The sequence below is a fragment of the Halichoerus grypus genome, chromosome 9, assembly GCF_964656455.1.
Source record: "Halichoerus grypus chromosome 9, mHalGry1.hap1.1, whole genome shotgun sequence".
Lineage (NCBI taxonomy): Eukaryota > Metazoa > Chordata > Mammalia > Carnivora > Phocidae > Halichoerus > Halichoerus grypus.
This window is the reverse complement of record NC_135720.1, coordinates 33,660,389-33,685,277: the sequence shown is the minus strand read 5'-3', so window position 1 is coordinate 33,685,277 and position 24,889 is coordinate 33,660,389. Positions and strand designations below refer to the sequence as shown.

The following is a 24,889-nucleotide window of genomic DNA, read 5'->3' as shown; positions in this document are numbered from 1 at the left end:
AGCGACTGCCTTCAGCTCAGGTCGTGATCCCAGGGTCCTGGGATCGAGTCCCACATCAGGCTCCCAGCTCAGCGGGGAGCCTGCTTCTCCCTCTGACCCTCTCCCCTCTCATGCTGTTTCTCTCTCGCTCGCTCTCTAATTAATTAATAAATAAATAAATAAATAGAAAGAAAAAAAAAGGCATACCTTGGTGCTGTGGGGTCACGCTGCTTCTGGGAGATTTCTCAATGCATCTGAAGACAGTTTCAAGTTTATAAATGCCCGCTGATGGACAGAAAAAAGAACCACCCCCTCCCCCCATCCAGGGCTTTCTCCTCTACCCTATCTACAGGAACCTTCCCTTCCCCCATGAGCCCCTGTGGCCCCTACCACATCCCTGGCATGCCCAGACTGCTGTTTTAAAAGACCCAGATCAAGGCCTGCCATGGAAGACATCTTTCCCACGGAGGCCTCATGGTCATTCAGACACACATGCCTTAAGGGAGAAAAATGAGAACAGCACTTACTCTATGCCTCTCAGTAGAAAGACAATGAGCAGGCTTCACATTGGAATTACTCTGTGTACAAACTGTGTGATCTGAGACTAGTTAGTCCATATACATGAGCTGCCTTTTTTAAGAAAAGGATAATAATTCTCACCTTGTGAGGATTAAACAAATTCCATTTTAAAGGGCTTTGCACATACAGTACTCAATAAATATCTGTTTCTCTTTTCCTCTGTGATTTAATTTGCCCCAGTTACATGAATAGCTGACCACAAAATGCCAGGAGACACCTCAAGGCCACACAAAATTATTTACTAAATGGAAGAATTTAGTAAAACTATTTAGTCCTTCATTGCAGTAAAGGGTATCTTAGGGCCTGAAAGTAGTTAAAATGATCTCCCAAAGTGCCTATTTTATTACCAGTGAATTACTTTGAATCTAGATTGGCATAACCTTATCTCAGTACCAAAATGAAAAAGAGTTTTTACTATAAACAGGCACACAAACTACTAATCTGGTGTTCTACTGGAATTTAACTTCCTCTGTATATACTTCTAGAAACCACATTCAGTTTACAAAAGTTGGAGACAAGTAATTTCTATGAATGGCCAAGTGGTGAACACACGGACAGCAGCCTGCCCAGGTCCAAATCTGCCCCCCATCCCCCCCACCCCCGCCCAGTACCAGCTACAGGACCTGAAGTAAGTTACTTTACCACTCCATGCCTTTATCACGTGTCAACTGGAGCTAAAACCACCTACTGCTTGGGTCGTTATGAGGAGTCAATGAATTAAGATAGCCTCTCTAACTCAATGGTAGTAGTAATCCTTACCTGAAGAAAACCAATGTTCTGCAAGGAAACACTAAGTTTGTCCTATTATTTTGAATGGAAAAAGCAACATATGAAGGTCCATCCAAGACCCTCAATCAGTTTTCTAAAATGTAACACACAGTAAAACTCCAATACATAATTAACAACCCATCATGTTAAACGGAAAATGCTTAGAAGGCTGTTCAATGAAGAACAAATGATTAGTAAGATTTAAGTGCTGTTTCTAGGCAGTGATATGGCACATACCCTCTTCAGTGACACTGGGTATGTTTTTCAAGATGACCACATCATACTACAAATGTAACTTGAGATATTTCTCCAAACATTTGTGTTTAAAATGACATATTGGGTTTGGAGGCATTCATATAAATTTTCCGTATCAACACATACACTAAAAAATGTTGTATTTAAAAACTTGTGGGGGCGCCTGGGTGGCTCAGTCATTAAGCATCTGCCTTCGGCTCAGGTCATGATCCCAGGGTCCTGGGATCGAGCCCGCATCGGGCTCCCTGCTCCGCGGGAAGACTGCTTCTCCCTCTCCCACTCCCCCTGCTTGTGTTCCCTCTCTTGCTGTATCTCTCTCTGTCAAATAAATAAATAAAATCTTTAAAAAAAATAAAAAATAAAAAAATAAAAAAAAATAAAATAAAAACTTGTGTTCTGTGAAGCTTGGGTATTTAAAAAACAAGAAACCTTCTTACTATGGAAACGTGTTCACCAAGGAGAGATTCTGCAGGGTATGGCTGTGTTGGCAAAATGAACTGTGGCCAGCAGAAGAAGGGTGATTTAAACCAACCTCCTCCTCCTTCTCCCCTCCTACAAAAAAGCCCAAAATACATGACTAGTTCCAGAGATGCCTGGGTGGCTCAGCTGGTTAAGCGTCAGACTCTTGATCTCAGGGTCATGAGTTCAAGCCTTGCATAGGACTCCACGCTGGATGTAGAGCCTACTTAAAAAAAAAAAAAAATTCTATATTACTAATTCCAAAATATGCAATTTTTAACATTTTTCCACATATAAAGAGATACCAATATTTTGAAATTTCACAAACTGTGTTCCCTAGAACACTGGTAATAAGTGTTGTGCAAAAGAGAAAGAACTTCTAGGTCAAATAAACTTGGAATATGCTTCTTGCTACAAGTTTTTTAGGAATTCATAGTACATGCTAAGATATTATATGCTACAAGACATTCTATAGCAAACGTGGCTTACACCAAAATACTACCACCACAAACCCTTTTTATTTTTTTAAGGTTTTATTTATTTATTCATTTATTGAGAGAGAGAACATGAGTGGGGCGGGAGGGGCAGAGGGAGGGAGAGAATCCCTCCCGGCTCAATCCCACAACCCTGAGACCAGGATCTGAGCTTAAGTCAAGAGTCGGACGCCCAACCAACTGAGCCACGCAGGCACCCCTCCACAAACCCTTTCTAAATGGAACACCTAGTGTCAGTATTTCAGACACAATTTCAGGAACAGAGAGCTAACGCTTTGACTTATTTATTGAAGAAATTTTGCTTTAAGCAGATTAACAAAGTATTAGTCTCTACTGAAATGTATAAAAAGCTATTAGAATGGGCTTTTCGTCTTAAGGACACCTAACACAGACTCTGCTTTCAAGTTTCAAGCTGCAAAGTAAGCTGAAAAGGGATTAGGCTTTCTTTCGTCTGAAAAATGGAGATGATACAATTTCAATCCATCATGTAGAGACGGCAAAACTGGTGAAAATGTATTTCTCCAAATGACCCTCAAATCTTAGGAATTCAGTGATCTGACAAATAAACCATCGCCATCATTTCTGTAGACCAGTAATTTGAATGTATGCAATAGGTTCTCCCCAAAACAGCAGCAGCCCTAACTGGGAGATACAAAGAATTTTTAAAGATATAGAAACATCTTCTAATCTTAAAGTACTGTTTCAAAAAATTTTTTCCTTAAGAGAAACACACTCCACCCCCTGAGTTCAGAGGGTGTCCTGGCCACTTACCTTCCTCCTTGCTTTGAAGAAAGTGTGGCAAGAGGCCAAAAATGTATATATACATGTTTAGCAATACATTAGTAAAGCAAAAGTTTCTAAACAGGAAAGGAAATCCTACAGTGATGCTGTTTGGTTATGTTAAGGCTCAATGTTAGGAGTTATTGGACAGCCAAATGTAACTAACGTACTGGCAGTAGAAAAAACAAGTGGCTCCAACACTAGCAATTAATTTCTATAGAGCCTCTGGGAGGTTTTCCATATGTACGATGTGATCTCAAAAATATTATGTACTCCAAAACACTACATCTGAGCCCAACAGCCCCTTGGAGAAAATACCTTTAGATGTAAACAAACAAGGGCCTTTGGCAACTCTGGAGCTATAGAAGAGAGAGAACACGTTCTTTATAAGGAGTAGCTCATTTCTCAGCACTACATTCTTCTCAAATTCAAATTCACTTGTGCCTAAAATCAAATCTAAATTTAGATCCTTTTTTGAAAATCATATTTTTGAGAATCGAGCTTTTTTTTTTGATGGAAAGAAGAAAAGGCTATATAATAAATTGTTCTGCACACAATAAAATCTAACCCTTCCAAAATATCAAGTATCAGTCAGTTCACAAATATAGTTGAATTCCTATCACATAGAGGGCACTGAATCCATCTAGTTCTTACTGTAAGAAAAATTAAGTCCCCATTTACGGCATTCACAGTCTATGAATACAACAAAATTCTCTAAAATAAACTTACCTAACAAAGCAAGGCAGAGGGATAAATACACATAGAATATGTATATACTAGTGGAGAATTTTAAAAAGTCAAGCTCCAGGGGACAAAGACTTCTGTATAAGAGTAGTAGGCAATAGGACAAAAAAGGCAGGGAGGGCCTGACACAGAGAGACTGGAATGATAACGGAGTGGTTTATTGCCAAAGATGGCCTCCCTGGGTGCAAGCCAGTCCCCCACCAAGAGGTGAAGCGTATTCCTCCATGCTCTTGAATCAGAGTGGCCTAGGACTAATTGGCCAATAGAACATGGCCATGTGGCACTGAGTAATTTCTGAGACTAGGCCCTAAGAAGCCTGGCAGGTTCCCCCTTCATTTCTTGGAAGGCTAACTCTGGGTAAGCCAGCAAGAGTGTAGGAGGTCAGATAATCCTGCTAGCCCTGCCAGGAGAGGTGGCCCAGGCTAGTCATACGGGGAAGATGCACGCAAAGAAAATGACCCACCAGCCCGGGTACCAAACCTGTAAGTGAAGAAGCCTCTGGTGACCTCCACCCTCAGCCCACCCTGCTTGATAGACTTAAAATGCCTATTAAATTTATTTTAAGCCACTAAATTTTGAGGTGGCATATTACAGAGCAACAGATAACTGAAACCACCACCTTGACCTTTAGGATAGAGGTCACAAACCAGTGGTGCTTAAGTCAGATCCAACCTACAGGCAGGATTATGGGGGGGGCTCAGTATTTTTTTAATTCTAGTTAAATTTTCTACCAAAACGCACATTTCTCTGAGGCCTGCACTTTCCAGTCATCCAATTCATTCATTTATTATATAACCTGCCAAACCTCTATTCTTTTTTTTTTTTTAAGATTTTATTTATGTATTTATTTATTGAGCAGGGGGAGAGCAGAAAGAGAGGAACAAGCAGACTCTGAGCGGAGGGCAGAGCCCAATGCGGGGCTCAATCCTACAACCCTGAGATCATGACCTGAGCCAAAATCAAGAGTTGGATGCTTAACCAACTCAGCCACCCAGGCACCCCCTTCTATTGAGTCTTAAGTATACAAACCTTACCTAAAAAATGCAGAGCAAAGGATTAACACACTTACATAATTACCTAAATACATCCAGTGTGGTAACACTGTGTGATTATGCTATAGTACAGAATGACTCAAACTGTTATAATTCAAGGGGCGCCTGGGTGGCTCAGTCATTAAGCGTCTGCCTTCGGCTCAGGTCATGATCCCGGGGTCCTGAGATCGAGCCCCGTATCGGGCTCCCTGCTCCTCAGGAAGCCTGCTTCTCCCTCTCCCACTTCCCCCTGCTTGTGTTCCCTCCCTCACTGTGTCTCTGTCAAATAAATAAATAAAATCTTAAAAAAAAAAGTTATAATTCAAAATAATTTTCGTCTGCAAATACTAATATATATATATATATATATACACACACATACTCATTTTCAATAATAAATTTTAAAAATTAACAGTGATTGGTTTCAAAACATAGAACACTATATAAATTTACTTTTACCTTGACCCAAATAACTTCTATCAGATGATGGGCCACACCTTTGACCGTATTATTTGGATCAGAGAGAAATAACAGACACACACTTAGTAACTCTAGTAAAAACATTAATTATAGAATAAGTTGATCAAGTTACATGTTTCTAGACCACCTATAAATAGCCAAAGTTCCTTTCAACTTTCAGTTGCCAGCTTACCTTTTCTTACTCAAACCAAATCTCAATTATTCAACAATAAATTATTTTAAAGTTTTATACCTCATGCCAGGACTTCCTAAATACGATACTGAAAAAAATTATTTTAGAATCCATTTGAATTATATCAGAAGCTCCCTCAGAGCAGGAATTCTTACATTTATTTTATTCTAGGCTTATCATTTACACCCAAAAAAAGACCTTCACAGCTTAGTTAAGATACCTATTAAAAGTTTTTAAATAATTTAAAATTTAAGATAGATATTCCATATTAACATATCCTAATACCTTTCTAAGTTACCTGAATCTTTCTAGGTAAGATTTCAATTTTATGCTGCTTATCAATATCATTCCTATGATTTTCCTCAGAATATGGATGACATCTGACAGACAGTAGCATTCAGAGATAAACCAGATCTCTACAGCCCAACCGCCCAAACCCAAACATACTTGTTAATGAGACGCCATATCCTCCCACGCGATTCCAATTTCTTTTTTTCTTTTTTTAAGATTTTATTTATTTGATAGAGAGAGACACAGCGAGAGAGGGAACACAAGCAGGGGGAGTGGGAGAGGGAGAAGCAGGCTTCCTTGCTGAGCAGGGAGCCCGTTGCGGGGCTCGATCCCAGGACGCTGGGATCATGACCTGAGCCGAAGGCAGACGCTGAACGACTGAGCCACCCAAGCACCCCTCCAATTTCATAAAAGCACAATGTTAAACCATTTCCCACTTAATCACATTTTCTTCTCACCTGATTCAACTAGGATCGCAAGAACATACATCAATTTCCACCTTCCTAACTCTTCCAAAATAAAGGACAAATGGAAACAAGTGAATAATCCCTAATGGAAGACAGGCACATGTGTAGGAGACAGGGAAAGTCTTCGTTGAGGGCATGCGCAGAGCTCCTGTGGGCCTCGCAACGCACACGGTACTAGAATAAGGCAAAACTACAAGCAGGAAAACAAAACAAAACAAAACAAAACAAAACAAAAAAAAACAACTCTCACTTCTCAATTCATGAAGGTCCTGAGAGGCACCAAGGAAACATGGAGCAATAACCTCCAACTTTGTTGAAGATTTTATTTGAGTTTGAAAAATGTATTTGGGAACCTGTTACTGGGAGCTCTGAACACATTTTCCCCATAGCAACAATGCTACAAATAAATAGCGTGTTGAGTTGTGTGGCTAGTGAAAAGAAATCTACTAAACTATAAAATGGCGCAATTGGAGAATTTGCATACCTACGGAATTTAGACATAATTTATGCTATCGTTTTCCCACGGAAAACAGCTTCTGTATCCATCTCTCCCCTCCCGCCGGTTCACCCCCTCATTTCTTCCTCTAGTACCTCTACTTCCACCAAAAGTCCCCAGTCTCTTAGAGCTGGAGGCAAAACCACGTGCTCTTGTGAGCCTTTTGTAAGCAGAGCTGCAGAGTTTTTACCAATTTGAAATGCAGGTGCAGGGAGGGATTTGAGAATTGCTGAAAAGGACAGAGTTTCTGGCCTAGAGCCCAGGGCCCAGTAGGCATTTAAAGTAAATTTATTAGGTATAACACAGATGAAGAGAAAAATCAGCAGTACGGTTTTCAAATTTGTGCGCTAAATGGGAAAGGGGATGGGGCTCGGGACTCAGGGGGATCCCCCCAGATCTGTGCTACGGATTATCATACCCTCCAGAGATCTGCTCCATGAAACATCACTTCCTTTTTTTTTTTTTTTTAAGATTTATTTACTTACTGGAGAGAGAGAGAGCTAACGAGCATGTGGTGGAGAGGGGCAGAAGAAGATGGAGAGAGAAACTCAATCAGACTCCGTGCTGAGCATGGAGTCCAACGCCAGGCTGGATCTCATGACCCTGAGATCATGACCAGAGCTGACACCAAGAGTCAGACGCTTATCCGACTGCACCACCCAGGTGCCCCCTTCACTGCTTGGTTATGAAATCAACAGTTGTTCATAAAGCACATACATATATGTTAAGGGGGAAAAAAGTAAGAAGTATTCTTTCCTCAAATACTTTGCTTTAGTTAACAGTAACATACCAGTACATTTACCTGTAAGTATTCAAATAATGTGAAGTCAATTTGCTCTTTGAGCAACACAAGCAAATGAGTCTTCCTTGCTCTACGTGAGATGATTTCACATATTTAAAAGCATTTAAGAGCAACAAATGATTTAGAAATGTACATCTGACCAAACTGTAAAAAACTGAGCCCAACAAGGGGTCAGTACCTTTAAATCCTTAAGATATTTTTTGTATTCTTAGTAGTTATTAAAATATAATCTGAGATATTTTCATAACTTATTCCACAATTATTTTTATTTTTCCCACATTTTTAAAATCAATAAGTCATACTGTCTATTAAAGCAAACATTATTTTCCCCAAGTCATTTACAGATCAATCTCAAAAATGCTTTCTAAGAGTATTTCCAAATTAATTCACCAACAGGTAATTTGACTGCCCTACATCATCATATAAAAATTGTTGTGCTTTTAATGAAGCACTCTTCTAAGTACATCACATATTTTAACTCATTCAATCCTCCTAACAACTCTTGAGTTAGTTATTTTTTTCTCCTCTTTGAAAAAGGAAAAGAAAAACACTGAGGACCTATGACATTTAACAACTTGCCCAAGGTCTCACAGCTATTAGACAGAGCCAGGATTCCGACCCATACGGTGTAGCTCCAAAGTCTCTGTGTGTTATCACTGCACCTTATTCGCTCTCACACTCATTCATTCATTAAAACTTTTATTACCTGCCTGAGGCACTTTGCTAAGGCCTAGGTGTAAGAGACAAAAAAAAAAAAAAAGGAAAGGTCTCCAACCTCAAGGAACTTACAAACGTTACTTAACTTAGACCAAAAAGTTCAGTATGACAGTTCTAATTAAGTAAAATGTCTAGGGAAAATTTAAGATATTGTTTTGAAAGGATTTATAGTAATACTCCTCATCTATTTTTTGAAAACTCTTAAAAGCCACATATTTGATCTTTATAATTAACCTTGTGAAGAAGACAGAGCATTATTACACCCATTTCATAGATGAGGAAACAGATAAAGGTAGGAGGTACTCAACCCAACAACTTAGCAAAGATGCCACATCCCTTCTGAGGATCTGCCCTACCCACAGAATCTGCCTCACTAGAAAGACCCCGAGTGGTCAAATCATAAGAATCACAGGCTTCCTGGGGCAGCTCAAGAAGATTAACTGGGCAATTGGATCCCCTTTCAAAACTTTGAAATTAGGAAACGGAGAGATGGGTCAGTTTGCTATGAGATACAAGTTGATAGAGGGCAACAAGCCTGGGGCATCCATTATGAGCTGAGCTCAAGCTTAAAATGATGAGATTATAAAGCCAGCAGACAGAAAGAATAAAAGAGTGTCCACAGAGAGAGAGAGCAGACTTGCCACATGACCCGTCAGTGAGGGAAAAAGACAGGCAATGCCTCCTCTCCCCAGGACCCAGTTGCCTGCAATAAACCTCATTTTCCCTAAAGACACTGAAGGGTTCTCTGCCAAAGCAGCCACCAAACAGCATGCATAAAGGAGATGACATTTCACACTCTCTTTCGGCACAGAAATTCAGATACTTACTGCACTTGAGTTTGGAAGAGACTCCAGATGTAGTAAACTGGCCACACCAGTCTCCATGGTTTCTGTTTACTTCTTGCAAAAATGGGATAAACTTGGCTGGGTCACAGCAACAAACATAGCAATCAAAAGAATGTGTCCTCTGAATTATCCAGACATCATCCCTTCTGCTCCATCTACCCTAATTCACTCCCAACACCTTTATCCATCCCCACTCCCCTCAAGTAGGGAGACTTTATCTCTTATCAAAAGAGCAAAGACGTCATTAAATATCAATACCCACTAAAACTTTACAGCAATTTCTTCTCAGAGTATTTGTTTGAAATGAAGGATTTGGGTCAGAAATCCTCTAGAGGGGAGAGTTCAGGAGAGGACTGCATCACACCTAATCTAGTGCACCTTCCCCAAACCAAGCATGGAGAACATGCTGTTGACCTCCCCCCAGCCCACCCCCACCCACCACCATCACCACCAGGCAACAGCCTGGAGGCCTCAAGTTTCTGCAGTTACAAGCTCTCTCCCAGGGACACCACTAGGGTGACAAGTGGAAAGCCTTCTCAGGACCCTTGGGCAGAGCTGAATGAAGAAAAGGCAGGAGAGAGAAGAGAGAGAAGGCAGAAGATTTTATTTATTGAGAGAGAGAGCAAGAGGGAGAGGAACAAGCAGACTTCCCGCTGAGTGCAGAGCCTGATGCAGGGTTTGATCCTAGGACTCTCTGAGTTCATGACCTGAGCCAAAATCAAGAGTCGGTCACTTTACCAACTGAGACACTCAGGCGCCCCAAGAACATAAACCTTCAATTAAGCACAAGTCCCACTTAGAAAAGAGAGACAAGAAGAGACAGTGCAGGTGGACAGTGAAGTAAGTGTACCATGGATAATAAAAGGTTTTTGGCAGGGTTTGGGTTTTTTTGTTTTTGTTTTGTTTCTTGTTTTGCGAGTGGTTGGGGGAGCAGTTCTTGAGATTTAAAAATCCTCACATTTGAAAGGCATAAAGCTAATATAAGTTCCATGAAGATCACTTTAAACAGGCCCACAGAAATCACAAACTTTACAGATGAGGGCAGTTAAAAGGCAAATATCCCGTAACTCTACAGGTAAGACCTGCTCAGTTGGAGTATTGGGTGTGTCTTTTAATGATTCAAGAGAAAATTGGATAAGGCTTCTAAACTTCACAGTAAAGAAGTTTTGAGAAAGTACTCTTATGTCATGAAATAGATGACTAGATTGATCTAGAAGCAGTTATCCATATGGATAGGTTAAAAATGCATTTGGAATGCCTTAAAAGCTAAAGTGGGAAAAAATAATAAGAAATGTTATTTCACTTACTACATAACTGCATTATAAAAACTCTTGACCATCCTTTTCTTTACCAAAAAAATAAACATAATTTCAGATAAAACACAAATTCAAAAGGAAAAAAACTCTATTCATGATATATAGTACATAATTTTTTTAATGTGTGTTCTCATGGAAAAACTCTGAACTCATCAAGAAAGACAACCATGTCCTTCCCTGAATGCTTCTTTGAAAAAGACATTTCCAAGTTGTAGGTCCAAAATTGAGCTTCAGATCTTACCCAGCCCATCCTCCTTTCACTCTGAAATCCTTCCCCATCTAAATAAAATGGAGTTGCATAGGCCAAACCTTGCAACAATCTTTATTCCCATTGGCTCATATACCAAAACCATCAGGACATCCAAAAAGCTCTACCTTCAGAATATTTCACCACCCACCAGCCCCACCACCCAAACAACTGAAACGTTGGCCAAACCACCATCACCTTACCCTCCTGAGTCGTGTGCCTACTTCTACAGTCTACAATCTACACAACAGACAGAGACACTCTTTGAAACCAAAACATGCTCTGTTCCTCCACTGTTCACTATCCTCCCCAAACGCTGGCTTCCCATTTCACTTTGTGCAAAAATTAAATTCCTCAAGTGGGCTATAAAACCACCAGATTGAACTACCTGCCTGGTCTAGTTTTCTCCTCCTCTAAGCCACTTACTCCCAACCATTCCAGCCCAGCAAGGCTCTTTGCATCTCTGGGGGCTTGCTATAGGGCTTACTCTCAGCTCATGGCTTCCATACTCTCTACCAGGCTCTACCTTGAAAGCTCTTCTCCTAACTCTTGTCCCCAGATATCTGCAAGGCTCACCTACTCAGGCCTTCACTTTCTACTCTGTGCCTCCCCTTTACCCCCACATGCAGGTGTTTGTCTGTTTTTTCCCCCAATACAGCCCCAGCTCTTGGACAACTGCCTGACACACAGTAAGTGCTTAGTAATTATATGTGGAATGACTGAGTGACCAAATGGTTATGCTTACGACATAATTTTACAGAACCAAGAAATGGGTAGGATTTGAAAAAGTCTGGAATTAAACAAAGCATATGAAGATGGCCACCCTCTTCCATCTGGCACACTGGGCAGTAGTTCTTAAAGGAGGAGGAAGGAAGTTTGGGACAGCAAGGAGTCCAGCTGCCAAAAGAAGACCCACCCACATTCCATCTTGCCATAAGTCAGGGTTTACAGACCTCAGTGCAGCCCATCAGTGCCCCAGCAGCGGTCACTAGTTCAAATTCTCAATGTGGCTACAGATCAAAAGGACATTTCCAAGGTCTTTCGAATGCCAGAGGCCTGAACTTTTACCTTACGGTTAATTTTCAGTTATGCCAATTTTAGTTAAGCATATAAATCACGCCCATGTTTCTGAACACATGACAAAATGGTATTTACGAAAATGCTCCTGAAAGGAGGAAGAATGCTTCGTATGCTGCAAAGCTCCATAGTTACTTTACCTAATGTTAAAGAGAGTAGCAGCTAGCTAAAAAGCAGACACTGTCCTGTGGGCTTTACACGGAACCACCCACTTGGTCCTCCCAATGAAGCGAGTACTATTAAGTTCAGTTTACAAGTAGAGAGTTAAAGAACCCCTCCAGGGTTCCACTGCTAATGAGTGGGAGAGTTGGGATATGAACCCAGGCAGGTTGGCCCCGAGCCCAGGGTTTCAGAGCCTAGGTCACCATGACACACTGCCCCTTGGTCCTGCTTGCCCAGTTCCAATGGTCTGCAAATGGGGCCAACAAAACAAGACCTTACACAATGAATGCTATATATTTGTTCATGGAAGACATAAAAATACCTCAAATGTCAACTAGAGTTAAGAGTTTCAATAAGAAAATATCATTTGACATTAATATTTATCAGATATTGACAAAAACAGATATAAAGCAAGTAAGTTCTTCTTAAAAAGTCAAAGGAGGGGGCGCCTGAGTGGCTCAGTCAGTTAAGCAGCTGCCTTCAGCTCAGGTCATGATCCTGGGGTCCTGGGATCAAGCCCCGTATCGGGCTCCCTGCTCAGCAGGGAGCCTGCTTCTCCCTCTCCCTCTGCCTCCCAGCTTGTGCTCTCACTCTGTCAAATAAATAAATAAAATCTTAAAAAAAAAAAAAAGTCAAAGGAGAATAGTAAAAATAGACAAAATGCAGTATTCTTTGAAAAACTGCTTTGCTAAAGCAAACAGTAAGAAACCTGCTTGAAAATTAACAAGTAAATACTCATAAATATAGCTAGTCATAAAAAGTGGTTTCCTTTGGAAATATCTGTGTATAAGTCAGTCAGAACAACTAATGTTAACATATTTCTTCAAATCCTAATGTTTTAAGGAAGAAATAGGACAAAAAACTGAAAACAGGATTCTGTAAATATTTGAGAGACTCTAACCAGGAGGAGGAGGAATTCCTTAATCAGTCATCCAGTGAATGTGTCCTGATAAAGAGGGATAATGGAATGGAATGGAATGGAAGGAATTTTAGACTAACAGATTACTTACAAAAATATTAATTCCCTACTACCCCAGCTTCTCCAAAGACCAAATAAAAGTAAAAAAGGACTTGGTTAGGCAAAGTTAAAAATCAAACACGTTCTATAAATACCCTAAATCATATACATAGATCTTTATACTTTTCAAATGACATATATGAGTTCTTATTGAACTAAACATTTGATTAAATAGTTCAAAGTGCCTATTATTTGGAAAAGACATAATCTTGCAGTAAGCGAAGTTCAGACTCCCATGCTCCCTCCACCAACTGTTAAATGGGTGGGAGAGAACAGAGTCTAACTTGGCCTCTTTTTGAGTTTTGTTTGTTTTGGTTTGGTTTGCATTTGAAGAGCTTTTTAAAAGAGGCATCAACCATCAACCTTGTACCTCAGAGCAGCTTCCCAGTACTTAAAGCAGCAGGTGACCAATCAGATCAGAGTGAAAGCCCTGTGTGCCCGGCTCCCCCAACTTTAGGGGGTCACTCCTGACACCATCCCATCCTCGAATCCCTCCCTGCCTCCATCCAACCCCCTCCCCCTCCACTTGTGATATCTCAACCCTTCCAGGCTAAAGAGGGTGCCTCCCAAAATAACACTAAGCTAAATTATTCCATACTTAATGATAAAAGCCCTAGAGACTGTCCCTTCTCCCTCCTTCCTGCCTTTCCTCCCAGCCCTCAAACCAGGGCTCCCATCTTCTCCAGTCAATATAAAGAACTGTCCCAGGGTGCCTGGCCGGCTCAGTCAGTAGAGTTTCAGGGTCATGAGTTCAAGCCCCACATTGGGCATGGATGGTGCCTACTAAAAAAGAAAAAAAAAAGTCCTTAGGGCTCTAATTCAGTGGTGAGAATTTGGGGCCAGTGTGGACAAGCAATATGGCAGCCAGCAGGGGAAGCAGGTGGGAACAGAACTGGTGCTGAGGCCCCAGGGGGAGCATTCACAACTCAGCTGCTACCCTGCTGCCTTAGCACCTCTTGATTCTGCTTTAGCATAGACTGAGAGTAATCTGTCCTCTCTTTTGTTCTCTCAACCCACTCAAGTACAGGCCACCACCAACAGGCTGCAAAACTGCAAATACAGAATAAAGCCTCCAGAACTGAATATGCAGTCCCTTGGCAAAGGCCTAGATCCACAGGCCTTGCAACACCCTAATAATTGCCGGGGTTTGAGGACTTAAAGGGAAAATGCGAGGATTGGACTCTATGTCCCTAAGGTTCTTTCCACTCTCACAATCAAGATCCAAAATTCAGCTCAGATCCCCAGGCCACTCCAAAGTCAAGTCCCTGGAGAATGTACTAGGTTTGTGTCATTCTGGCAATTTTGACTCTGATGTGGACTCCACGTTAGGGATGACATGAGGCTGGGGTTACAGGCTGCTTACAGCTAAAAGGTTACTAATACATTGGCAAACCACATAAAAAATGAAAACGCTTAATGACGCAAAATACTTAAAGTGACAGAAAATAAAATGGTAACACATCTAAAGCACAAGTAGCAATTCCCTTTTATCTCTGGAAATTAATTCTTTCAACAGAATACATAGTGTGGCAGCTATGTGAGGAAAAGTTCTGGTCAGCCTGAGAATCTAACAGAGTACTACAGCCATTCCTTTGGTTTTTATTCCCCTCCCCCACATTTGAGGATTTTAAGACAAATGAAAGAAGGCATTATTTCAGCATAAGTCATATAAGAACAAAGAAGGTTTTATTATCACATTAAACATCAAGGAGGAAATACGCTTACCGAAAGCTAAGGTAGGTTATGCTACACTACTAGTTTAAGCATTTGCTTTCTGCAAGCTTCTAAGCCAATATTTACGATTTATATCTAAGACTGGAGGTAAAAATGTACGGCTAGGAAGAAGGTCATTAAGGGAAAGAAGAAAAAAAAAAAAGCTCTTGAAAAATCAGAACAAAGTACACAGAGAAAAAAAGGTACTCTTTGTGCTTCAGTGGCCTATAGAACACTTGCCCTCTCTGCCTATAAAGTGATTTAACTTAACCACATTTCACTCTGGCCCCAGCATACTACCTCCTGATAAAAAACTCCTTTTCGAAAGCTCTACCCCATGCCCACACATACACAAAGGAATGTGAAACACACTGCCGCAGGCCAGTGTCTTGGGCTTTTTGCCTAAGAAGTTTGCTTTCAGCGAGGGGGGGGCTGGGAACCCCACACTCTAACAACAGATTGTACAGTGAACAGCCTCCTTACTTGTTGGCACACTTCCCCAACTAGCAGTTCCAGCGGCTGTGCCTTGAGCCCATTCAAGAATTCCATCTCATAGGAAGTGTTTCAAACATAGTCATTTGATCTTTCAACATTTGCAAATGCACCTGCTAAGCAGCAAGCCTGGTAGGCATATCCCCAGCTCCTTCCTCCTATTCATCTTCCCCAGCAATCATAGGCGCTATTTCAGGCTTGGACCAGAGGAGACGCAAAGTGCACAAAACCCCTGCCAAACACTTCGGCGGCGGCAGGACGTTAGGTTCGACGGGCGATGCCGGTCCGTTCTCCCCGCGCCAACTTCCCTGTCACTTTTTTCCTGGAGCAGGTGAGAGGTTTTTTTTTTGCTCTCGGGCTTACCTTGCGGTGGCTTCCTCCCCTCCCTTGCCATGGTTCCCCCCCACGGCCCGGTCCTTGCCGCTGGGGTGGTAGGCAGTGAGGACAACTCCCTGGGAACTGGAGAGCCAGTTCATGGTGACAGAAGGGGCATAATTTCTGCGATCCTGACCCAGAGAAGGGGAATGAAGTTCCTCCGGGCAGCGCCGCTCATTAGCATTGGCCGCTCCTCCTCCCGAGGCCGGTGACGCGCACGCGAGGGGCGGGGCCTCGCCCGGGAAGGGCTGGCTGGCTCTCCAATGAGAAGAGCTGTGACTCAGAGTATTGTTTCAACCCCGGGCAATTCCAGTCCGAGCGGCTTTAGTTAAGGAAGGGTGGGGGGCGGGGGGTATTGAATTGCCCCCACCCCTGAGTTATTCCGATTAAACTGCCGGGTTGTGGCCTCTGCTCATCGATGGAAGTACTAGCCGTCTTTGTCAGAAAACAATGAGTTACTACAGAGCTTCCCCCCCCCTTCCCAATTCCTGTTTCCATCTGATAATTTCTGCTACTTCATGTAACATGAGTAAGGGCATTTCTTAACCCCTTCATGTTCAGTGTTAAAATTAACCAAAGCAAAAACCAATGAACCTGGAGCAAAAGTGTGCAATACAGGTAAGAAGAAAAGCTTTACCTCTGTTTCTGGTTTAAAATGTCCTCATGGGACCATTGTCTATCCTGGAATGTCATCTTTCACATAAAAAGCCCATGCCAAATTTACCTCTTGGTTTTGTCAATACACCCTTCAGTACTAGAAACATCTACCAATGCTCTGTTAAATGTTATTGCTGAGAATACCAGAAGTGCTTACCATTTGTTGAGCACCTACCATATGCCAGGCCCTCTGTGACATGTGATTCACGTGTATTATCCCTTCCATTCATTTCAATTATTTCTCTCTCTCTCTCTCTCTCTCTCTCTCTCACACACACACACACACACCCTACAAGATAGGCCTCATTATCACCTAAGAAAAATAAAGCTGAGGGGTCAGGGTAAGTTCTCTTGGCTAAGAGAATGCATTTGTTCTGTGCCAGAAGCTGCATTTGAACAGAACTCTAAATTCCTTTTTTTTTTTTTTTTTTAACGAGCATGCTGTTCTTTACCTTGTAGATTAGGAAACAAGCTCAAAAGTTATGAAACATAAAAGAGATGTTTCTGTTCTTTCTCTCCCCCCCCCAAAAAAGTCTACTCTCTTCTATATACCCCATATCTGAATTGGTCTGTTGTTGTTGATCTTGATGATCTATTAGTCAGTGTATCTAAAATTCCTCATAAGCAAGTTCTCAACTTCATCATTCCATAAACATTCTGTTTACACTTTTTTCATTACTTAAAATCATGAGAAATAAGTACTTTATTTGTACTTACACACTCTTAAAGTATTTTAAAAATGTTTTAAACCTTCTCTTCCCTTTCTACAGTGAATTCTCACTTACAGAAGTCTTCCAAAAAAAGGAAAAGAAAAAAGAGAGAGCATTTCTGCATCCCTCCCACTCTGTCTCCATTGCCTGAGTCCCTTTCAGGCCCTTATAGTTAAGTCTTAGTTCCAATATTACAACAGCCCTTTTAGCTCCTTCTTTGCCTTCTCTTCTAAATTATTTTGCACATGGGTGCCTGGGTGGCTCAGATGGTTAAGCGTCTGCCTTTGGCTCAGGTCATGATCCAGGGTCCTGGGATCAAGTCCCGCATCGGGCTCCCTGCTCCTTGGGAGCCTGCTTCTCCCTCTGCCTCTCTCTGTCTCTGTCTCTCATGAATAAATAAATAAAATCTTTAAAAAAATAAAAAATAAATTATTTTGCACATTACAGTTGACCCTTGAACAACACGGATTTGAACTGCAGAAGTCCACCTATAAGTGGATTCTTTTCAATAAATACAGTACAATAAATGTATTTCCTCTTCTTTATGATTTTTTTAGTCTTTTTAATTCAAGGTATAGTTGGCTCTTCCTTAGGATTTTAATTTTTTAATTTTTAATTTTTTTTTTTAGAGAGCAAGCGAGCAAGAGTGAGAGTGAGCAAGAGCATGGGTGAGGAGCAGAGAGAGAGAAGAAAAGAGACAATCTTAAGCAGGCTCCACACTCAGCACAGAGCCCAACACGGGGCTCAATCTCATGACCCTGAGATCACAGCCTGAGCTGAAACCAAGAGTCGGATGCTTAACCAACTGAGCCACCCAGGTGCCCTTCCTTATGATTTTCTTAATTTTATTCTCCCTGGCTTACTTTATTGTAAGAATATAGTATATAATACATAGAACATAAAATATGTGGTAATCAACTATGTTATTGACAAGGCTTCCAGTCAACAGCAGGCTGGTAGTAGTTAAGTTTTAGAGGAGTCAAAGTTATACGCGAGTTTCTGACTGCAAAGGTGAGGGTGTGGATCAGTGCCCCTAACCGCCACCCACCCCCAGTTGTTCAAGCTCAGCTGTATTATCACATCCAAGCACAGCCCTGATGGTGTCTGTCCTTGCTTAAAAACTTTCACTGGCGGGGGTGCCTGGGTGGCTCAGTCGGTTGAGCGTCTGCCTTCGGCTCAGGTCGTGATCCCAGGGTTCTGGGATCAAGCCCCACGTCGGGCTCCCTGCTCAGTGGGGAGTCTGCTTCTCCCTCTCCCTCTGCCTGCCTCTCTGCCTGCTTGTGCTTTCTATCTCTCTGTCAAATAAATAAATAAAATATTAAAAAAAAAAAAAAAAAACTTTCACTGGCTCCGCATGGCTAACAGAAAGAACCAGTTCCAAACTTTCTGAGTGGACCACTGAACATTCTTGCTACCTTACCCACACACACACACCTTCCCATCTCATCTGCCAGACACCATTCCGTCTGGTCCCACCGTCATTCCTTTCTTTTCCTTCCACACCTAACTGAATCTTTCCACATAGTGGGCCTCTAATGAATGTTGACTGAATAAAAAACTAAATTTCATGTGTCCTTAAGAAGATTACTGGGGCACCTGGGTGGCTCAGTCGGTTGACTAGTTGAGCATCTGACTTTTGGTTTCAGCTCAGACCATGGTCTCAGGGTTGTGGGATCAAGCCCCGCATGGCGCTCCACACTCAGCGGGGAGTCTGCTTGGAATTCTCTCTCTCTCTCTCACCCTCTCCCTCTGCCCCTCCCCTGATGCTCGCTTGCTCTCACTCTCTCAAATATTTTTTTAAAAAAAGATTACTAAATTTTTAGTCAAAATTGGTAATATTGAGGCACCTGGGTGCCTGAGTCAGTTAAGCATCCAACTCTTGATCTCAGCTCAGGTCTCAATCTCAGGGTCATAAGTTCAAGTCCCGTGTTGGGTTCCACACTGAGTGTGGAGCCTAGTTAAAAAAATGGTAATATTAAACAGTTGATTGGTAATACTAAACAGTGTGAACCTATGATGAAATATTCAAGAGTTCAGGCAAAATGAAAACTACAGGAAGAGAGGTGAAAGTTTAGTCAGTTGGAATATATGAGTTTTATCTTTTTAATGACCTTATGTATATAAAATAGAACATAAAATATATGATAATGATTAATGCCCCTCACAGTCACCCTTCTTTTTTTATGCATCTGCTCTCAAATGTAAAAATAGAGGAATCACCACCTTCTACAATTATTGGTGGTAGGCCATACATTCTTTCAGAAATGCTTTTCTTCTCTGTTTTCCTTGCCCTTAATTCCCTGGATCTCCTTTTTACCTTCTTCCTTCATTTTTCTATTTTCCCTTCTTCCTTTGCTATATCATCAAGCTGTCACATACCCACTGACAGTCATGAGCACTGCCGTCTCTCACAAAACAATTCATGATAGTATCTTTGCCCAATTTTAACCAAAATGATGATTAAGTTGTATCTTTGCCTAATTACACTCTCTTCACTTTTTAAATTACAAATAAATCACAATACACACATTAACATATAACTATTTTGTAAGTTCAGAATAATATTTGGGTTCCTAATAACCGTGGCTTTTTAAATTTTTGTGAGGCAGAAAATGTGGCACAAGTTGATTTACATAGTTTAGTACATAAGATTGAATCCTATTAACTGCCAGGTACATGGAAGTCCTCTTGGCTCTTTTTTTCCTCTCACTAAGCCCTGTCGTTACTGGTCTGAGGATTTTGCTTGTCATAGGCAGACAGTGCTAGGATTGCGTGCGCGCGTGCGTGCACGCACACACACACACACACCATGCCATGGTGCACACTTTTTTTTTTTTAAGATTTTATTTATTTATTTGACAGAGAGAGAGACAGCGAGAGCAGGAACACAAGCAGGGGGAGTGGGAGAGGGAGAAGCAGGCTTCTTGCCGAGCAGGGAGCCCGATGCAGGACTCGATCCCAGGACCCTGGGATCATGACCTGAGCCGAAGGCAGATGCTTAACGACTGAGCCACCCAGACACCCACCCTGCACACTGTCTTAAATACAGGCTCAAGTAGATAAAAAATGATTTTCAGAATTTTCTTATGACCATCACAGAAGCAAATCTCACTATCAATATGCTCCCTTGAAAATGTTGTTCTTATTTCACACCTTAAACCCTTCTAAGTTTTAACTAGAGTCCTCCCTTATGCCCCATCACCCTTCCCACTAGAAGCAGATTTTACGGAAAAAAAAAAAATACTATTTTACTCCCTTCCGCAATCACTTTAAACAAACCCTGAAAACCTAATGTCCTTGAAGATGTTAATATTCCAGGCTATTGATTGCATGCCAAACACTTTCCTGTTATGAAACATCTTACCAAGTAATTAATAACAGCAAGACAGTTTAAACATTCATTTCATTCATTCTCTTTAAATGGGACATAATAGGGGCGCCTGGGTGGCTCAGTCGTTAAGCATGTGTCTTCGGCTCAGGTCATGATCCCAGGGTCCTGGGATGAGCCCCGCATCGGGTTCCCTGCTCCACAGGAAGCCTGTTTCTCCCTCTCCCACTCCCCCTGCTTGTGTTCCTTCTCTCACTGTGTCTCTGTCAAATAAATAAATAAAATCTTTTTTAAAAATTAAAATAAATAAATGGGACATACTAGATGGCATAGGGAGGAAAAAAGCAGCTGTGATTTTTCTACCCAAATAGATTGTTAAAAATAGGGTGGAGATAGTACTGTAGCCTCTGACAATTTGACAATCATGTTCAAAAATAATGAAAAAAAAATTATTATATTCAGTGCTTGTAATATCAAAGGGTTTACTAACTGTTTTTCATATTTTGATTTAGGAGCGTTTTTAGTAGTATGGAATTAAAGTTGAAATAGAATCAACATATTTACCAAATTTTTCTCAATCAGTTTCTTTTGCTTTAAATGGAATTAACCAAGGAGAATGTGTACACTCAAACCTTGTCAGATTATTGAAAGCCTATAAACAGACACAGGCCATGTGAAAACTGACCTTTCAATTGGCAAAGTAAAACTCAATTTACGCTAATAAGAACTTGAATAAAGTAATCAACTGTGAAGTTAAAGTTTTATACAAGTGATAAAAACTGGATTTACACGGTAGCACGGACTAATTAAGAAAGTGTTCCAGGGCGCCTGGGAGGCTCAGTTGGTTAAGCGACTGCCTTCGGCTCAGGTCATGATCCTGGAGTCCCTGGATCGAGTCCCGCATCAGACTCCCTGCTCAGCGGGGAGTCTGCTTCTCCCTCTGACCCTCCCCCCTCTCATGTGCTCTCTCTCTCATTCTCTCTGTCTCAAATAAATAAATAAAATCTTTAAAAAAAAAAAAAAAAAAAAAGAAAGTGTTCCAATCTTACCTGCCTGACGTTTTATCAAGCCTTTGTGTGAATAGTTCTTGTGAGCTTGCAAGCAAACCAATTCTGTACTGGGGAACTGTTACTGAAAATCACTGCATATACAGAATCTAAACCTACTTCCTTGGAAATTGCATTCATTTTTACTAATTCTGCGTCTGGAACAATAAGGGGGAAAAAAGCCTTATGCCTCTCTCCGGACAGCTTTAAAACTTTCTCTGTTTTCAAAGTTACTTTCTTAACTGCTCCTCCAGGGAGAAAATACTAGCCATGCCTGGGATAATTTGTAACTGCTATTGCCAGAGGCTAATTTAGGCTTCTCCGTAAACATCTAGACAAGATCTCTCTCTCAGTTAAAGAGTTTATGACCAATAAATAATAATAGCTAATGTCTGAGTGCTTATTCTTTGCTAGACATGGCATACACAGTCTCATTTAATCGTCTCAAAAACTGAAAGATATATTATAATTATGCCCACTTTAGAGATAAGGAACGTGAGGTCACACGCTAGTGTGTCCCAGAACCAGGACATGTAAACCAGGGTGTATATAACCACTGAGCCTGAGCTCACTCTTCAACACTGTAAAGGTTACAGCCGTCCTGACTCTCTTTTGTTTATGAAAAAACCCACATGAATAATTAATGAGGTAAAAATAAGCTACAGCAAATCTAAACTGTTTAACCAAATAGAATAGTGATGTAAATGCAATGTTAACGGAAATTTACATTCAGACAGGCACAAACAATATTTTCTTTTCTAGCACTCTGAAATTTCTTTTTTATGTCAAATTACTGGGGGAGCATGGCTTAGTACGCAAACTACTGGAGATCATCATTACTATACCATCTTACCTAAAATTATTTATTACTGATAGAAATGAAAGAAACATACTATGGTCATTATGATTATAAACATCTTTTTTTTTTTTTTAATATTAGGCAAAGACAGATTTAGGTTTATAGACCTGAAGCTTACAGAATTTGTTAGATACAGGTTTGTGGAGGGAGACCTGAAAGAACAGGACTCTAAGAACTTCATTTAGCTTCATAATCTACCTCTTATCAAAACTAGCCTAACCTGGAAATTAGCCAAGAAAAGAAGGTGCAATGAACCTAACTTTTCCTTTGGTTTTTCTCTTCATTGCTGAATACAGTAAGACCCATGCTGCATACACTTCCAACTGAAAGTATGAAGTCGGGAACACTGAAGTGTATTCTCTGGAGGGAGGTATGTTCTGGAAAGGTAGTATTTGGATTACGAATAAAGGCTCAGTTTGAAACATCTGGAATTGTATCAATACCCAGACTTGCCTTAATACAAGTAGATTATGAAGAACACTTATTTTTCTCATAATGTAAAAGAAGCCAGTGACTGGGGAAGACTTAATGAAGCTGAGTGTCTGAGGAAAGGGCTCAGTTGATTTGTGGCTTGGAGAGAAATGAGGAAATAGAAGCATACTGGGGGAAAAAATGGCAGTTATGCACTCCATAATGAAGGTGGGTCTTCTAATGTTTTAGTGTAACTACTCCAGGAACTACTCTATTTTCCTTGACCAAAATACTTGATAAAACTGCACAGAGATAAGTAACCAAAGAAGATTTTCTATTTTGTGAGCCCCTTGGGAAATTGTGAAGGCTAGAAAGGACTTCAAGAATGATGAAGCATAATTTTACTGGGGGGGGAAAAAAACCCTGGTACCTACTTACAGATGGAGCATCTAAAATGTTCAGCAACACCCCCTGGGTTTTGCTTCTCCGATGAAGAAATTAGATTCAAATGTCATGATAGAAATTAGATTCACATGTTGTTGCAAGTGAGCACCTAATGGCAAAAGCAACTACTCTAGAAGTATGCAGGTTCTCATCATGATAAGAGTTTGGGCCTTAAGCACTATCTTTTTAGAAAGGGGTGTGAAGCAATAATAGAAAAACATCAGTATGCTTTTGATTACACAGAGCTTCCCTAGTTTCCTAGTTGACATATGTCCAATTCTATTTTCTGGAGAAGTTTTAGTTTTAAGAGAAAAGAATAACCCTCAAAATAATTTCAAAGAGGTATTTAATCAGGGAGTTAGGCTTATTTAATGATAATTATAGCTGGCCAGTTGGATGAGTAAATCTTTTCATTTTTAAAGATGCAGAATAAGCAGAGTTGTTTTAGACAAACAGCCATCATGCTAGCAGAGATCAGAAACTGAAATACTAGACAAATTTTTGAATGCCATAAATGAATGCTGGTGTAGAGAGGATCTACCACTTCTCAGTTTGGCTACATGCAAAAATCTCAGGAGAGCCCTTTTTCAAGTTTGCCTCTACTCGGATGAATGGGAGAGTAATAGTCCTTAACTTTCTAACATGAATTCAACTCAGGGCCTTAGAAGGTTCTAGATAGACCTGCCTTAACATAGGCTGGTGTCTAGCAAGTTATATGAATTCTAACTTTCTCTGCAACTACTACTACATACCTCTGGGAATCAGCATTTTCAGGAATTTCAAAATGAAATAAAAGTAAATTATACATAAAAGAAAATATGCATATTACTTTCTGGAAAAACAGCTTTTCATTAAAATTATGTTGGGAAGAACTTACGTTGTTTCTTGTTTGACCATTTTGTTCCTTGGAAATAAACATTAATATTTTTTCAAATAAGTGAGTCACGGTTCCTGGTTTTAAAAAATATTATACCATATTCCCTCAATACTAAGACACAGACTTTAACATTTTTGAAATGAACCAGACTATTTCACATGGTGGCAACACTTTTATTTCCCAAAACTCTATTAACTTGACTTGTTTTACAATAAATGGAAATCCAGTATCATGAAAATATTCAATCTCTGCAAAATTTTTGTATAATATACTTATTTCATTGGGTATACTATATTTGCTTCATTGTTTACAATGTACTTACTTCATTGGAAATTTCTCTGTGAAAGAATAAATTTCTAGTGAAAGAAGTAAATCATATCCAAAATTTTGAGAATAATTGTTTATACTGATATTTTTGAGCTAGAGTCCTTAAGTTTCAATACATTCTCAATATGCGTCCACAAAAAATGGAGAACCATTTTCACCCCAATGCCCCATACCTCACTCTAATTGAGAATGATCTCCTTACATTAGATCCTAGCTCCAAACTGTGTTCCTGAAATATTTTCTGAGAGTTTCCAGGAGTTTGTTTGTCTTCATTCTATTTAATAATTTGGCTAGCTGGTTTGTTACCAAAGCCCAAAGAACATAGCTATACTCATGAGAACTGTGGTCTCCTGAAATTTTAAAACCCAAAATTATAGTGTTGATGTTGTCTAAAGGTTATCTATATCTCATCCAAATGACTTCTTTTATAGAAGCAGCTGCTCTAAGGAAAGAAAGGTTACACAAAAGCTG

The 24,889-nt window shown here is 40.5% G+C and overlaps 1 protein-coding gene across 5 annotated transcripts in view; it reads right to left on the bottom strand.

The window, feature by feature from the left end:
* The window catches only part of ARHGAP18 (Rho GTPase activating protein 18), a 192,431-nt gene that overhangs the window by 108,301 nt on the left and 59,241 nt on the right, over positions 1 to 24,889 (bottom strand). For 3 of the 5 annotated variants that reach the window (XM_036120853.2, XM_036120857.2, XM_078054752.1), the window contains exon 1: positions 15,748 to 15,951. The exons of the other annotated variants lie outside the window; for them this stretch is intronic. In XM_036120853.2, coding sequence (XP_035976746.1) covers positions 15,748 to 15,860 — 113 coding nt within the window. In that variant the 5' untranslated portion in view covers positions 15,861 to 15,951. Of the gene's footprint in view, positions 1 to 15,747; positions 15,952 to 24,889 lie in introns of those variants that run through there. 5 annotated transcript variants of the gene reach the window in all.